The 15,440-nt window shown below is 50.2% G+C and overlaps 6 protein-coding genes across 6 annotated transcripts; 2 read left to right on the top strand and 4 right to left on the bottom strand.

Moving 5' to 3' along the window:
• Positions 1 to 226: 226 nt before the first annotated feature.
• Positions 227 to 1,150, top strand: N7496_007080 (cytochrome P450; the record flags this gene model as incomplete). Its single annotated transcript, XM_056700009.1, has 1 exon — positions 227 to 1,150. One exon carries the CDS (start codon positions 227 to 229, stop codon positions 1,148 to 1,150), a length of 924 nt encoding a protein of 307 aa, XP_056555422.1.
• A 2,971-nt stretch (positions 1,151 to 4,121) lies between these two features.
• Positions 4,122 to 5,186, bottom strand: N7496_007079 (uncharacterized protein; the record flags this gene model as incomplete). The annotated part of the gene is made up of 1 exon (XM_056700008.1): positions 4,122 to 5,186. One exon carries the CDS (start codon positions 5,184 to 5,186, stop codon positions 4,122 to 4,124), a length of 1,065 nt encoding a protein of 354 aa, XP_056555421.1.
• Positions 5,187 to 8,819: 3,633 nt separating this feature from the next.
• Positions 8,820 to 9,584, bottom strand: N7496_007078 (uncharacterized protein; the record flags this gene model as incomplete). The annotated part of the gene is made up of 3 exons (XM_056700007.1): positions 8,820 to 9,053; positions 9,212 to 9,486; positions 9,560 to 9,584. 3 exons carry the CDS (start codon positions 9,582 to 9,584, stop codon positions 8,820 to 8,822), a joined length of 534 nt encoding a protein of 177 aa, XP_056555420.1.
• Positions 9,585 to 9,950: 366 nt separating this feature from the next.
• N7496_007077 (uncharacterized protein) lies at positions 9,951 to 10,980 on the bottom strand (the record flags this gene model as incomplete). The annotated part of the gene is made up of 2 exons (XM_056700006.1): positions 9,951 to 10,216; positions 10,428 to 10,980. The coding sequence occupies 2 exons, from the start codon at positions 10,978 to 10,980 to the stop codon at positions 9,951 to 9,953; spliced, it is 819 nt and encodes a 272-aa protein (XP_056555419.1).
• A 645-nt stretch (positions 10,981 to 11,625) lies between these two features.
• N7496_007076 (uncharacterized protein) lies at positions 11,626 to 12,812 on the top strand (the record flags this gene model as incomplete). Its single annotated transcript, XM_056700005.1, has 3 exons — positions 11,626 to 12,013; positions 12,069 to 12,342; positions 12,401 to 12,812. 3 exons carry the CDS (start codon positions 11,626 to 11,628, stop codon positions 12,810 to 12,812), a joined length of 1,074 nt encoding a protein of 357 aa, XP_056555418.1.
• Positions 12,813 to 12,907: 95 nt separating this feature from the next.
• Positions 12,908 to 14,758, bottom strand: N7496_007075 (multicopper oxidase; the record flags this gene model as incomplete). The annotated part of the gene is made up of 1 exon (XM_056700004.1): positions 12,908 to 14,758. One exon carries the CDS (start codon positions 14,756 to 14,758, stop codon positions 12,908 to 12,910), a length of 1,851 nt encoding a protein of 616 aa, XP_056555417.1.
• Positions 14,759 to 15,440: the final 682 nt, after the last annotated feature.

The following is a 15,440-nucleotide window of genomic DNA, read 5'->3' as shown; positions in this document are numbered from 1 at the left end:
ATTTCTGGACAGGAATCCTCGTCAGCATTCTGCGAGAAGGCGACTCAGCGCTGTACCATATTCTTTGCAATCAGTCACAGTCCTTAATCCACTAGTACGCAAAAAGGCCGAGGATTTGGCTGCTAAAATTATACTTGGTGCGAACCACTCACCTGCTAAAACGGTCGATGTTTTTGAACTCTGTAGCCGCTATAGCCTTGAGGTTATATGTCAGGCTGCTTTTGCCATGGATCTGTCCACCGAAGCTACAGAGGATACAACCAGCCTTCTGATGAAGGCGATGGATGATAGTGCAAAAGCACTCCCGCTTACATCTATAATGCCGTGGCTGCGCTCTACCAAGCTCGCACTCATGCTTCCGGGTCCTCTGGGGCATCCTTTTCGGCAGCTGGTGTTCTGGGAAGCACAGTCCCGCAAGATGGTTGATCATCTTATAAGAGTGATAGCGGGGGGAGGAGAATCCACCGAAAAGAATTTACTAGCACCTTTATTGGACGGGGTTGATTCATTCCTGGGCCGCGGTTTAACGAAAGACGAGCTCGTTGAGGAGGCAATGGGAATCATGTTTGCTGGTAGCGGAACAACATCTACCACATTGACCTACCTCTTGTATGCCATATCGCGGCCAGAGAATGCGGCAATTCAGACCAGGCTTCGAGACGAGGTACTGAGTCTCCCGGTGGGTGACACACTCGCGCTTCGGAACAACCTTTATATCAACGCAGTGATTAAGGAGACCTTTCGCCTATACCCTACCATCATCTCTACACTACCGCGGATCGTCACTGAGGAGTTCCCCATTGAGCATATGACTCTACCTGTGGGCACGGTGATTGGAATGCAAAACTACGTCCATCACCGTGATCCTAGCGTTTTCCCGCATCCCGACTTGTTTAGGCCGGAGCGGTGGCTAAATAGCACGAAGGCGATGGACCTTTCCCTGACGCCCTTCAGTGTGGGAAGACGTAACTGCATTGGGCAGAATCTTGCGTGGGAAGAGCTGTATCTTGCCGTTGATGCAGTGATGCGAGGAGGGTTTACCCTCGTGGTAAGCAAAGAGATGAAGAGTGATGACATGGATATGGAGGACCGGTTTAACATTGCACCCAAATCTCGCCGTTTGCTACTGAAGATAATACCACATCCATAGGGTTAATTATATCCCCGCTGGCTCTGTTGTTATGGATAAAGGTACTCGTGCATGTTCCTAACAATACCGCCCGATTAGTTAAAAAAGACATTGTTTAAACAAGAGCACCGATTCGATGTGCGCTGTAACCTTAGCCTCAATGTCTAGATAAGCTATCTGATTATTGTTTCAACTAAAAGGAAATCGAAACAATTATATTTCGGCGCCAGCAATTCAAATTCGGCGTTACGGGGTACAGCCGTCGCTTTCGATATTAGCTAGCGAGGGTAATCAAAGGATAAACGTTGGTTCAGGGCTGCCTAGTATAAACTCGCAGTTCGCCTGCATTAACCTTTAACCGAGGAAGGAGAAGATTAGACGTAGAACGCTCCACACGATTTTTCAACAAGGGATTGTTATGCTGTAAAGTCCTCTGACTACAGTGAGCTCAGAAAGGGGAGCCCAGGTGGGTGACACCCTTCATCGTAAAAAACAAAGCGACATGCAGGAAGGAATCCTGGCTATTGTTCCCAACATACGTGAGCAACATACATCTACTTCATCGGGAACTCCGTACTCCGCACTCCACATAACCTTGTCTTCTCGACAGCTAATCGATCGAAAAGTATGACGCTTACTTCCATCGAGCCTTTCTTCCCCAATAGCTTATCCCTCCAACCCTATCCCTCTCCACATCGATTCCAAAAGCTAAAGAAAAACCTTGAGCCAATATCCAACCACCCCGTCACGACTCACATCACACAACAGATTGCCCTTCAATTCTTCCTCCCAGCCCAAAAAATCCTTCCCCCCCCCCATCCTCTTTTCACCCCCTCCCTCCTTCGCAGCTGCATCGTACTTCTGTCCTCCGTAAAACGCGTTTGGAAGCATCTTCCCGGATTTCTCAAAAGGGCAATTGATTGCGACTCCGCTGCCCCTGGCCATTCAGCGGTACGAGCGGGTCCCGGGAGGGCGGATCAGTGGGGCTGGGACCAGGTTGAGTTGTTCAGAAAGTACTTGTTTGGAATTACATACGCTGTACATTACTCACTTGGTATGTATCGAGGTATGGACGAGGGCTAATACCTTGTAATTTTGGGATAAAGGCAGAAGAATGAGAGTTTATACCCGGCACATCAAGATATGGGGATCGTCAAATCAACGTATTCGTAAACCTATAGATAGCTATAATTGATAGTCCATAGTTAAAGCTTTACAGGATAGTTTCTCCACAAGCTTCGCCGCTGTCCTCGAGCTCGCCTTACAATAGCTAGTGCGCCACCCGCACAGGTAATCTTCATAGTCGCCAGTTCCCTGTTCCTTCGCCCTAACAGGTGGATAGGAAATGAGTTCAGCTGCCTCCGTGCTTTTGCCATCTCCACCATGAATACCTCTAAAGTACCACATCTTGGGTCCAGACAGGGTCTATGGTATGGCATGGCGGCGTGCCTAGAAACCAGATTTGCCTCTTAGTGACATGCTTCCCATGAAGACTACACTAGGTATGTCGACCGGCCTGCGACCTGCGATGGTTGCGTTAATGGGTAGATCCCTGTTATCTCTTCGAATATGCAGTAAGAAACACATTATACGAGGATGCGTCCACCGTCTTGATGTACTCTGTAGTTTTTCACCCACTAACAGGTAGTTCGTAACAATCCCAACAATTATGACCAGAACTACAGACCTACCCCCATCTCTAATATACTTTGGACCCGACTCTCTGGCTTCACCAGTTTCACATCTGTAATAGAAGCCACAATGTTGCCTCGATAGCGGAGGAAAATAAAGTACCAAAGTGTAACGAGGCAACGCAACGCCCCGGCACCCCATCAATCTCTCAAACGAGACGCAGACGCATCCGAGAACAATGCCATTAACAATCTACAATACCCCTGCAAAAATACACTCTCAATGCATGAGAAACCACCCTGGTTGCTTTCCCTGCACCTTGTGCATATCTCAACTTGATTATCCCTCTTGTCCATACAAGAGGGGGGATGTTGGGTACCAACCGTTTATATTATTGTACCAAGAGAGAAACTTTTCGTCTTGGACGCCCCCAGCGGGCGTGCCAACAATTGGCCCAAGCGTGATACCATCTGCACGTTCGTTGAATCCTTCGGGCGCGGGGGCGAATTGTTATCTGTGCTGCTTTTTACTGTTTCTGAGGAGATCTGACAGAAAGACGGTGACAACAGCTATGCATGGGAGGGTAAGACTGCGTAGGCTTTCGTGTTGGTGGTTTCAATACCGAGTGTCGGTTACAACGGGGTCAAACACCAATGATGATGAATAGAAAGGATTGAATTGAATATATTGTACATAATTATCGGTGAGTTTTCGCTTTGATTTCCCTGTAAGGATGGACGCCCGCGCAACACAACCGTTGCTAGTCGTTTGGAACTGTCCGAGGTTGCATCATGAGTCTCTCTACGGTGAGATGAGACTACTCAGCAAATAGACAAGTTGGGAGACATCCTCAATGAAATAAACTCAATCTCTAGACGAGATAGTAAAAAAGATAAATACTGGACAGTCTGGTCAAAGAACGAACCAACTTCCTAAGAGCCTGATACCAGGCCAGGCCAGGCCGTAAACCGATAAAACAAAACAAACCCAAAAGAACGCCAACTCCATGCTCTCCGGGCATGAACCGATGCAGATAAAAGATAGGAAATAGAAAGACCAGCGATAGGGCTTCCCAGAACAAAGCCCGGCAAGGAAAAAAAATAAGAAATGGTGGTAGTCAAAGAGAGATAAATCGGTGTTGATCAAGGCGCGATACGCGCGAACCGTAGGGTAAGAATGGCACGATGAATGTGCAAAAGATCCAAAATGAAGGAAATGGTATCTCAAAGAAATTGGATATCGATGTTGTCAACCGATGGGCAATGCTTTTTGTCCTTTTGGTCGGAAATGGCTTCAACACACACGCTAAATCGCTAATAGACGGCCGAGAGGAAGTTCAAAATGGGGTTTCGTGATCACTCTACACTCGGATCCGGGAGGACCGGAATGCAGACAGGTCGATGGATTCGGCCGATATCGAGGAGGCGTCGTCGACTTCGATGGTGCCGACCGCAGTCGTCGTCGGCTTGCTCGCTGCGAGGGCGGCTAATCGAGCGAGTCGTGCCGCGGTCGGGGTCATGGGTGGTTTCGCGGGCGCGTCCTCTTCGACCGATTCTGATTGCGATTCCGCCTGTGCTTTGGCTTCTTCCTCCTGTTGTTTCTTTTCGTCCTCGAGGCGCTTTACTTCGTTGTTGGCCATTTCCAGTAGCATTTTGAACTTCTCCTCTACACCGTCAAGTTCGGTACCGCAGTCACCCGATCGGAGGGCCTGGGACGCGGCGGTCTCGCAGAGTCCGTGGGCTAGCTCTAGCTGCTTGTCGGCAAAGTCAAAGGGAGATTCCTTACGAAGTCCCGAAGAACCAGTCACACCGACGACACCGCCGCCGGTCCTCGTGCTGCGAACATAAGACAGTGCGGATAATGGCGACCCATTTTCACCTGGCTGGCCACCACCCACAGAAGTCTTGTGGAGTAGAGCTGATCGAAGACTTCCACGAGGCATCATACCCATCTTTCCCCGTCGGATATTGTTCCTGGCAATTCCAATGTCTCGAACAATCTCCTCCAGGGCCTTTTGCGTGTGGCCATCATACTCGATAATAACATTATGTCGAATGCTGACGAAGGCGTATCGTTCACTTGAGTCGATCGATGGGGCTTCATCCGTGCCGCGCTTACGCCCAGCGACTTGCACTGGCACTGGCGCATCGTTTTCGGATGTTGTGGTAGTAGCTGCTTCGATGGCTTCCGAGGTCGGGCCCTGCTGTTGTGCGATCGGGACGAGATCATCGGTGCGGATGGAGCATACGGAGCTGTTTCTTCGGCGCCGGGGTTTGTATGTGGTATGTCGCCGGTATGCTGCGGTATATTCGGCGTGTTTGGCAGAGGTGTGTGCAGCCAGTTCCGAGACGCGAGTGATCCAAGAGGGCAGGTTGTTTTGAAGGTGGGAGAAGGCTCCCAGAGCATCCATGGATGCCAAAGCCATGCCCAGTTACTATCGCGTTTTTAGTCCAATAGATTCCGGGGATTTAACGAGTAAAACTCGGCGCGACCGAGAGAAGGAGGTCGAGTATAGAGTCGGGCAAAGTAGTAGATATAACGCGGGGAGTGTGAGTGTCGAAAGGGCTGTTTCGTTCCGTCGTTTCGTCGTGAGTCTGGACCCGCTAGTCGAATGTTGGGGGGGTGTTTGCAGTAAGAAGGGCGGGTTTGGTCGTGGTTCAGGATGGGCGCAGACTTTAGTAATTATGCGTCCAATAATTTCGGAAGGCGTGCGATGAAAATGGAGTCGAATCAAGAGACGGCGAAGGTCGAGATGGCAGTCTGGGGAGGGGTTGAGGAAAGAAAAAGGCCCAAAAGATGGGGAAAGAAGGATCGAGAAAAGAGCGCAGAGGGGGAAAGGAGTGGGCGTATCGTCACGGTATGGTAAGTACTTTTGTCACGGATTTGTATGGGAATCGGGCGGTTTCGGTATGGAAACACGGCCGAGATTCGACCAAAACATGATGCACCGTCGATTTCCCTGTCGTTAACTACGACTAGCGTGACGCAGAGGATCCCTACCGCAAGGCTAGTTTCAACGGAGTAATAATCATAGCATATAATAGGTACGGAGTAATCACCACCCTGTTGGTGGATGTGCTACTGTCGATGCTACTGTCGGTTGATCCGCTAGAATGTACGCCAGTTGCCCAGACAAGGATATCAAGGCCAACTGCACTGCTGTGTGGCCCTACGGTTTGTACGACTGTAGCAAGAATGATTGGCCTTGTAGTGAACAGGGTTCCCATCTCTATGGCTCGTGATGATCGTGCTATACAAACCTCCGCAAGGAGCGGTGAGAAGACAGTCCATGCAGCTCGTGTTTGACCCGGCCCGACGATGATAAAAAGTAACGTTGTCAATAGCGGGAAAGAGGTAAACACTCCTTGTTTGTGATGAGGACATCTCCTGACCCCGGCCGAGTCATGGAAATTACATAGTGCCATGGCCCGTTCGCCCTGGGGACCCAAAAAAAAGAAAGGAAACAACGTTCGAAGACCCTCATCCGGAGATAGACCAACCCGTATTGTCGTGTTTGTGACTCTTTTCCCGTTCATTCCTCGCCCTCGCTAAGCCGGGTACCCGCTCATCAACTTGAGGGATGGTGGGCAGATCGCTGCGGCACCAAGAAGATGATTCGGATGCCCAGCAGTAGCGCGGCTGTCGTGCAGTCACTCTTTGGCCAACGAGACTTGGGATAATCCCAGAATGGGGCTTGGAATGGAGCAGAAATCACTCCACGGAGAGCGGGTACCTTTCCCAAGGTGGACATGACACGTAACGGTCGCTTGCCTGTCAAGTTGTCAATAAATAACGTACTCTAACTGCCATCGGGGATTCGGAGATCATGGGAGGGGAGCTCGATCGGCCCTCCTGGTCCACTTTGGAAACTCCTTGTTTCGCTGGTTATGGTAATAATAATAATCTGTCCAGACGTGTGCAACAAAGAGCTTTGCTTGTTTTGTATGGATCCCCCAGGTGCCGGACGATCCCTCGACGCGGAAGACGGGGAGAGGCCGTGGGTTGGACGACGGGTGGCCCCGTCGCATCGATCGAAACTTCTGATTCGCGGATCACAATGGATCGAAGGTTCCTCTAAAAAGCGTGGGCGGCTGGTTTGGTATCGTAACCGCGCTAGAGCGGGGTCATCCTTTGTGGTGCTATCACATTCCTTGTCCGTTGGATCCAGGCCAAGACGTCGAAAGAGATGAAATAATGTGTTGTCATCCTCGTATAATCGCAGACTAGATGATCAGTCCGTCCATGAAATATTCTTGTCATGCCACTTTCCTTCAAAGTGTTGGGATATCGTTGCAGAACGATGAACGCGCCCGTGCAGGGCGGTTTTGATTCAGACTGGATCCCGACGGACTTGATCTAATGGGAGAACGAAGGATCTTCTTCAGATTGGAAGACTTGAAGCCAGAGAAGAACTGTCGAAGAAGCTGCAATGCAGTCGAGAATAACTCGCACGTGCATCATCTTCACGTGATGGCCAGATTAACGATATGATCCAGGATAAAACACAGGATTAAATGATGTTCCGGTTTGGAAGGCTCATATCCCTACTCAGCAATTCAAGTACACCCCCTCGAAACGGTGCAGGTTCGAACGGAATATCGAATTGCGAGATTGCGACAAACCGAAATCGTGCCGCACAGACGGCAGTGCCAGCGGTTATCCGGAAAACGGATACAAGACGCAAGACGAGGTATAGGAACTGCTTTCCTGTCGACAGTCTTGATCCAACATTGCAATTGCAAGTGATCATCAACAAGCATCATCCAAGCCTTGTGATGGTGCCAGTCTAGATGGAATTCGGTGGTTTATGTCATGACCGAATGTTGTCAATGGTATATCCTGATTAGGACTACCATTTTCCCTGACTTGTGACAGGTTTGAATTCGAGATAAGTTCCTCAAGTCCGGTGGAATGCCCAAATGGGCTATATCCAAGACGCAATTGTACTGTTCAGGGGTTTCCGGGTGCTTAACAAGATGTTCTTCACCAGAGTTGAACATTTCCACGCATTTGGATTTTGGGATTCAGACATCTCCCTGAGAATGGATTCCGGATCGTAGCCACATGACTATTATGCTCTTGTCAAAGCTTGCGATAAATGACGCCCTCGCTTTGCACTTCGTAACGCATACTAAAACACTCTGCGACAACATAATTTTGAAACCCTATTTTACACCCCAACAGTACTACCCGATGATATAGCGGTGTTAACTTTGTCTCCAGAGAGGATTGGAAGTTGACATACTTGCCATCGTTATTGGTGTCAACAATTAGACTCTGCGGGGGGAATTGAATGGCCCGAATTTTCATCTACAAATAAATGGACTTGATGTTATGAGTTCCTCCTTGTAGTGCTATTTCAGCGGAGCCATGAGCTATAATTCTGGGCTACGATAGTGGCAGAAGGTAGTTCGGCATTGAAAGGAACCCCTAGATATACAGCCCTAGGTCATTCTATGGTTCAATTGTCGGGTTTGATATAAGCAAGTATAGGCTGCCGCACTATGGATGATATGAGCGACTCGCTCTTTTTAAGTATGACCTAACAGCGGCAGTAGATACAGCTACAAACTGGTAATCTATCTCCTTGATATTCGCACTATTTTTGGCCAGTATCAAATCAACCGTGCATGCCGATGTAATAGCGGCAGCCCCAAGATGAACTGTTTACATTGCTACTTATGCTACTTACCGCCCAGAGTCTACGAATACTACTTCAACTTGAAAAAGGCAATTATGGGACTCGGAAGGGCTAGAATAGAGACTAAACTCATGTGAAACTAATCATTATTTGAACAAACCCCCAAGTGAATATTGATGACCACTGACAGAAATTGAAGATGAAACCGACTTACTCCCCAACAAGTCTCACGACCTATAGCTATACACAACTGAGCTAGACACTACACAAGCACAATCTACTGTGAATCTTGATGTTCGGCCACACAACGAAGTGCCATTAACTATCTACAGGGACAGGAAATACGAGACCAGCTCAGCACTTCCTTCCCCCTTCCTCCCTTCCCCCTCTCCTCCCCGCCCAACTTCCTCCCGCCGACTAATCTTGTTGGGCACGCCAGGTGTCCAGCCACCAGTCCGACAGGTCCTTAACGGCCTTCCCAGCCTCCATGACCGCCTGGTGCGCAGCCATGGAGGCCTGGTACTTGGCCTCAAAGTCCTCCAGCTTCTTGGCCATTTGCCGGGAGAAGCTGGTGTTTAACGCCATCATGGTGGCGTTGTCCACGGCCCGTGGACGGGGGCTCCGGCGCGGCGCACAAATCCTGAACCGCGTCTGGGAACGCCTGCTGGGGATGTCAGCAGGGTTCCGGGGGCGGCAGCAGAGGATTCGGCGCCGGAGGCCGAAGGTATATTTATACGGCCCTTGGTATGGAGGTTAGTATTGATTTGATTTGAAGGGGGAGTGGAAGAAGGGTCGAGTATGATACTAACCTGGTCACGCTCCAGGGCCGGCTCCTGTGCGGAGGAGCTATTCCTCATGGAAATGAGGATTCTTGCCGCGGTGATGTCGTCGATCGGTGCATCGACTTGGGCGGCGGCCGCCGGGACGTCGGGGACGTTGGCGGCATTGGCAGCGTCGGCGGCGACGGCGGGGGGAACAACGGCCTCGGAGACCGAAGGAAGGTCGACGCGGTGCCCGCATCGCTTCTTCCTTCTCCGGCACTCCGCGCACGCCGACTTTCTTTTCTTCACCTCGGCCAGCGAGGCTTTGAAGAAGCTTGATGTCAGTATCTGATTGAAGTAGGAGAGTTAGAGGAGATGCTTGAGGTGGGTACTTACTGGAAACACCCTTCTTGGGGGCCATTCTGAGCAAACGAGAATTGGGGATCTCGTTTGTGGAGGGAGGAGAGCGCGAGGAGGAAAAGGTTGCAAATCGACGTTGGTGAGGAGATATTTAAATGTTTCCCAAGCCAGGCAGACGAGTACACGGCAGGGTGATTCGGTGCCTGGTGCCTGGATGTGTATAGCTTCAAGGCTGCGGTGGTGGACTGGGTGAAAAAATTGGGACAGGCAGTGCCTGATTTCCCAAAACGAAGGTGAACAATCATATCCAGGTTCCAAGATCTTGAGGCAGCGACATGAACAACAAACACTGAAGGTAGGCAGGGAAGTGTACTGAGAATGGAGGACAATCACATTGTTTCACATGGCAGCAGGTGGAATATGGCAATCACGGCCAAATCTCGGTTTCTTCCCATTTTCCATGAGGCCCATCCTCATCATCTTCGTCCATAACTAGCGTCCACTTCCGCCTACGAACATCATCCAAGTCTGAAAGATCTAGTGACTCGACTTCCTCAGGAAGAATAAGCACAACTCTAAAGTTCTTGCGAGCAACGGGATCATGAAGGTTGGTGACCTTCTGACCCAGCCTCAAGTCTGGATTGCTAGGCAGTTGAGACCTAGGCTGACCTGGAGGTGGGTTTCTGAAGGAGCCTGGTCAATTGGTTAGCTCAGCTCGGGGAAGAGAAAAGGCAGGCTGAAGTGGGCCTGATAACAAGTGCACAGGCAGCGGCAACAAGGGAAACTGAGGGCCAAGGCAATTGCAACCTCCACCATCCGCCACCATAAACAAAGACAGCAAACACCTTAGCGTGCGAGCCCTGGAAAGAGCCAGTAACCAGCCTAGGAGGCAAACACAACTTACCACGCATGACAGGCGAGTGATTCGCAAAATACTTGGTTACAGCCTTCTCCCACGTCCACTTATCGGCATCACCACTAAGATCACCACGATAGTCTTCTTTGACCCGGAGAGCCTCGAACAATTCTGGTCGAAGACCACACTCGCTTTCTGACTCCGGATTAGGGCTACCAATGGAATAGGCTTTGCCCTTGATCCTCCACTGCACCATCACCTCCTTCAACCAGAACATGGCCTCGATATGGTTGCCCGTCGATTCCAACTGCTCCAGCTTTTCCATCCGCACATCCGTGGTGAATGTCAACAGGTCACTTTCGAAGAGATACGGATTTCCACCATCCTCTACTTGCTGATCCATATCCTTCTGCCCACTCGGATGAAGCTCTAACTCCGGGAAGAAGCCGCGGAAACCGCAGGTCCGGACGCGAGGGACCAGACGCTCTTGAGAATCATAGCCAACGGTTGCGATAGTGAACTCGTAGCCATTGGTTTGTTTGAGATGCGAGTCGAGAAGGTTGCGCCAGGGGGCGCGGTCCTTGCTTATGGAAAGGGACATTGTGGGGTGTGTTGGCGGGGCGTTGACGGTTTGAGTATTTGTGGTCCGGAATCGATGCTGGCAGTAGGTCTTGGATATGCGGAGAAGATGGGACTGAATCAATTGGGTATTTAAGCCTTTTTAGAGAACTGATGATGGCATAGGTAAGCTATGACGAGGGCATAGCTTCCAGGTTTGAGCTGTGGACGGAACGTTACAATCGAGCTCGGCGGGGTTGTAAGGGTCTCCGGTGCGCTGGTCAATTTGAATGGCTGCGATGGAGGTAGCTTGCAGCCCTGAAAGAGCGTGAGAAGTCAGTCAGCGGCAGTGTACGGCTTGAATTGTGTCACTCACCAAGAACGAGCTGTTGGTTGTCGTCAAGTTAAGCGGGCTCCTTCCTTTGTGACTATCGGTGACATCAGCCGTCGAGGTGGTCCGTGCATTGATCTTATCTACTTTATCTCGTCGATGGATGGCGATTGTCAACAAACTTTTGAAATCAGCGCAATCGGTCAATTGGACAAGGAAATCGTTGCATATTGGCATATGGTGGAGCTTTTTATCTTCGAGAGAGTCATCATTGGTAGACGTGCTCAAAATCAGTGTGAGGGCGAGAGCACAGAAGACAACTGACCTACCCCTTTCCATGCTCACTTGCTTTTGACAATGCGGCCCTTCCACAGCCTTGCCAGGCGAATAGCTCCAAGCGCAAGACGGTTCATACAAAGACTTGATAAAAACTATCAGCCGGTGCAATATTGTTCGCAATTGACCAAACCTCGCCTAATCTCTACATCATCCGACCGCCCTTCCCAACCCCATGGAATCCCCCAAACCCGCTTGGACTCCAAATCGCATCCACTAGGATGGCAAACTATCCAAGCGCAAGTCGAGCCCTACTTTGCAAAAAATTGGAAATTCTCCAGCGAAAAGGCAAAGCAAGGGTTCCTCGCGGTTGGATTTTCACAAGCGTTTAGTCAGTTTTTCCCACTTACGCTGAATGAACGGGTGGAGGGAACTTGTAAGATGCATTATCTGGCATTGCTGATTGATGGTGAGTTAGCGAAGAGTGAGAATCTTTTTTTTATTTCCATACTGACTGGGTAAAGATCAACTGGAGAAGATGAGTCTATCGGATATGTTGTCTTACCGCGAGCGAGTCATCCGCATTGCGCATGGTGAAGAATCACCAGATCGGGACATTTGTATCGAGTGGATGCTGTCAGATACGCTCCAATTCATCCGAAATACCGACGAGATTCTCGCGAATGATTTCATCAAGGGGTTCTGCACGTTACTGCGGGCACAGACAGCCGAGGAACGTTTGACTGTAGCACATTTGGGGCCCTACCTCACAGCTCGTGAGGTAGACGTGGGCAGAACGTGAGTCTACCATTCCAAATCCACTAAATTATATCATAAGGCTAAATATAGATATCAGATTCTACGCCGCGCTCATCCGATACGGTGCAAAGCTTCATCTCAGTTCGGCCGAACTGGCACAGACGACTGCGCTGGAAAGTTACGCATTCCGATTCATGGGTGTGCTGAATGATATTTACAGCTGGGACCGCGAATGGAAAGTCTACCAAGAGGATCCCACGGACGGCACTCGGCCTTTCTCGGCTGTTTACATTTTAGCCCAAGAGACGGGGTTGTCATTCGAGGCTTGTAAGAGATTGCTCTACTCTTATTGCCGAGAGCTAGAGCTTCTTCTCAAGCAGTCTGGCGAGGAGATTAAACGACAGAATGGCGACACGCTGAGACCCGATATGGCCAAGTACATCAAAGGCCTGGAGTACCTAATGAGCGGTATCGAACAATGGAGTCAATGGACACCACGCTACAAATGATACACAAATCCAACATGGTGAACAAAAAAGGAATTTTAACATTGCCAACGCATATGCACATGAAAAAAAAAACATCTACTCAGAATATCTTCAAATCAACTATCGCTCGACGCAGTGCCGTCCCCTTCAGTCTGCTCCGTCTCCGGCTTCTTATTATTCGCGGTCTTGATACCCGACGCACCATAGACCGAGATAAACGCCATACCGAGGAACGCGGATACGCACGAAAACACCATCGCGACAATTCCCTTGGCCGTGAATCCAGCAGGGAGCCAGCCAAGCTGCTTATTCTGACCTGACAAATCAAGATAGTCTTCCGTATTACCTGCGGCGTTACCCTTGTACTGGACGCCTGCCGCGTCACAGACATCGTAGTGATTCTGCGGGACAGTCAATTGCTCCTGCAGTTGGAGGGGTGCCTCGACGAAAGTCATGGCCAGTCCTTGCTGCAGATGCCAGTCAATGTGGCAGTGGAACAACCAGACACCAGGGTTATCGGCGACGAAGCGCACCACGAAGTAACCCTGCGGCGGGAGCACGAGTGTGTCACGGCGAGCTGGGTACTTAGGGAATGCGGTGTGATTGTTCGGGTCGTAAGTAAGCGGGTCTCCATCAGCGTAGTCGTAGAAGTGTCTACCGTATGAAGGGGCGCGATCGAGCATCTGGAAGTTGTGCCCGTGGAAGTGGAAGGGATGCGAGCCTCCATCGCCGTTGTTGAGGATGATCTCCACGACTTGGTTGCGGTCTAGGACCACGGAGTGGGTAAAGTCTCCATAGACTTCGGCGTCGGTGGCCAGATTGCCGGCGGACAGAACTGTATATAGGGTGGGAACCTTCGGTTTGGTGTATGAGATGTCGTTCAGGAAAGCGTAGCCGGCGCCATCGTCCAGGTTCATCATAGAGACGGTCAGATTGAGGACTAGATCAGCGTCGGGAAGAATTTCCATGTGATCATAGGGCACAAGACTCATATCATCGAATGGGTCGAGATCAGATGCAGTCTCTACCGTGATAGTGGCTTGTGGGTGATCGGCATCTTTGTTATATTCGAGCCAGTTGGTGTGGTTGAGCTGTAGATTCGAGGGGATGGTGTCTAGCAGCTCAGAGTCTGCAACGGTCACAATAGGGTAATTCTTTTCTGTCGAGTTCTTGGCCGTTACAAGAACGGCATATCGCTGTGCAACAGCGATATAGAGAATCTCCGCTTCGGTGGGATCCGTATACACACCGTCAATTTCAACGATTTTGAACGTGTGATCTTCGATATAGAAATACTGCGCAACAAATGCACCCACATTGGCGAGTCGTAGCAAATATGTCTTGCCTGGCTCTACCGAGAGGCTGGTGTTCATAGTGTCGTTGAACAGGAAGGCATTAGGAACGGGCTCAGCGCCGGTTGGGTTGGTCTTGTCGATAAATTTAATGTCCTCCACCATTTCGTGGTACCAGTCACTCATCGTGATAGTATACTCCTCGTCATACATCTCATTGAAGTAAGAGCTATTGTCGTGCACAATCAATGCCTGGCGATAGCCATCCGGGTAGCAGTAATCGGTATGACAGTGGTACCAGTAGGTTCCGTTCTGATTGACCGTGAAGTTATAGGTGATTGAAGCACCCGGAACGACAGGGCATTGGGTCACCATGGACGGGCCGTCCATATCGCTGGTGCCGTTTTGGAACATGCCATGGAAATGAATTGACGTGCTGTGCGTGCCGAGGCCATTGTACATGTTCACAACGAGCTGGTCGCCCTTGTCCACTTCAATCACTGGCAAAGGCCACTGGTTGTTGATACCGACGACCTTTCGATCGTATAGGCCATCCGGGTTGGCAGTAACCCAAGTGACATTGAAATCATATGTGACGGTCTTTGCCTGGACGTACTGGAAAAGACACAGTGCCGCCACGAGGCGCACCAACAGGCTACCTACTGAAGTCACCATGGCGATGGAGAATTCAGAGCCCGTGTCTGCGGCACCGGGGGAGAAGTAATGAAGACGAAGGGGGGGACGAGGAAGAAGAGAAGAGAGACCAGAAGCGCACCATGAAGCTGGAGCTCGAACCACATTTCCCACGCCGGTCCGTGACTAACGCCAACCCCGTTAGGTTTTCGCACAACCGGACAAAACTGGCCATGATAAGATTATCGATCTTGCCGTGGCATGCGCAGAGTTTGGGCGTGGGGCGTAAAAGCAAAACATCTGTTTTTTTTTTTACAAAAAACAGTGCCCAAGAACTGCAAATTCCACAACAAGTCGATGGGTTCGCTCGGGCCCCTTGGATGGCTTGAGAGGGTGAGCCAAGGAGAATTGAGGAGGTGGGCCCATTGTACCAGTCTCTTTTTTTGCTTCTTTTTTTGCTGTTTGGTCTCGTATGCACCCACGTGCCCCATCATCGTGTCAGGATTCAGCTGAGCACTGTGGACTGCGGGGGGCATGCCCAGAAGACCCTGAGACCTTGGCGAGGAGCTTAGCGTTGGAACTGCATATGGGTGTGCTCATTTGTTCATCTTTTAAGCAAGAATGCACATCATGATCAGGTTCGTGTGTGTGCGTGCGTATCTGATTGATTTGATTGATTAGCCGAGACGGCCGAGACACAAAATACGGTGGCTTGCATTCCAGA

The sequence above is a fragment of the Penicillium cataractarum genome (assembly GCF_028827025.1).
Source record: "Penicillium cataractarum strain IBT 29864 chromosome Unknown utg000005l, whole genome shotgun sequence".
Taxonomy (NCBI): domain Eukaryota; kingdom Fungi; phylum Ascomycota; class Eurotiomycetes; order Eurotiales; family Aspergillaceae; genus Penicillium; species Penicillium cataractarum.
The sequence above is the reverse complement of the archived record's forward strand: the minus strand, read 5'-3'. Positions and strand labels throughout refer to the sequence as shown.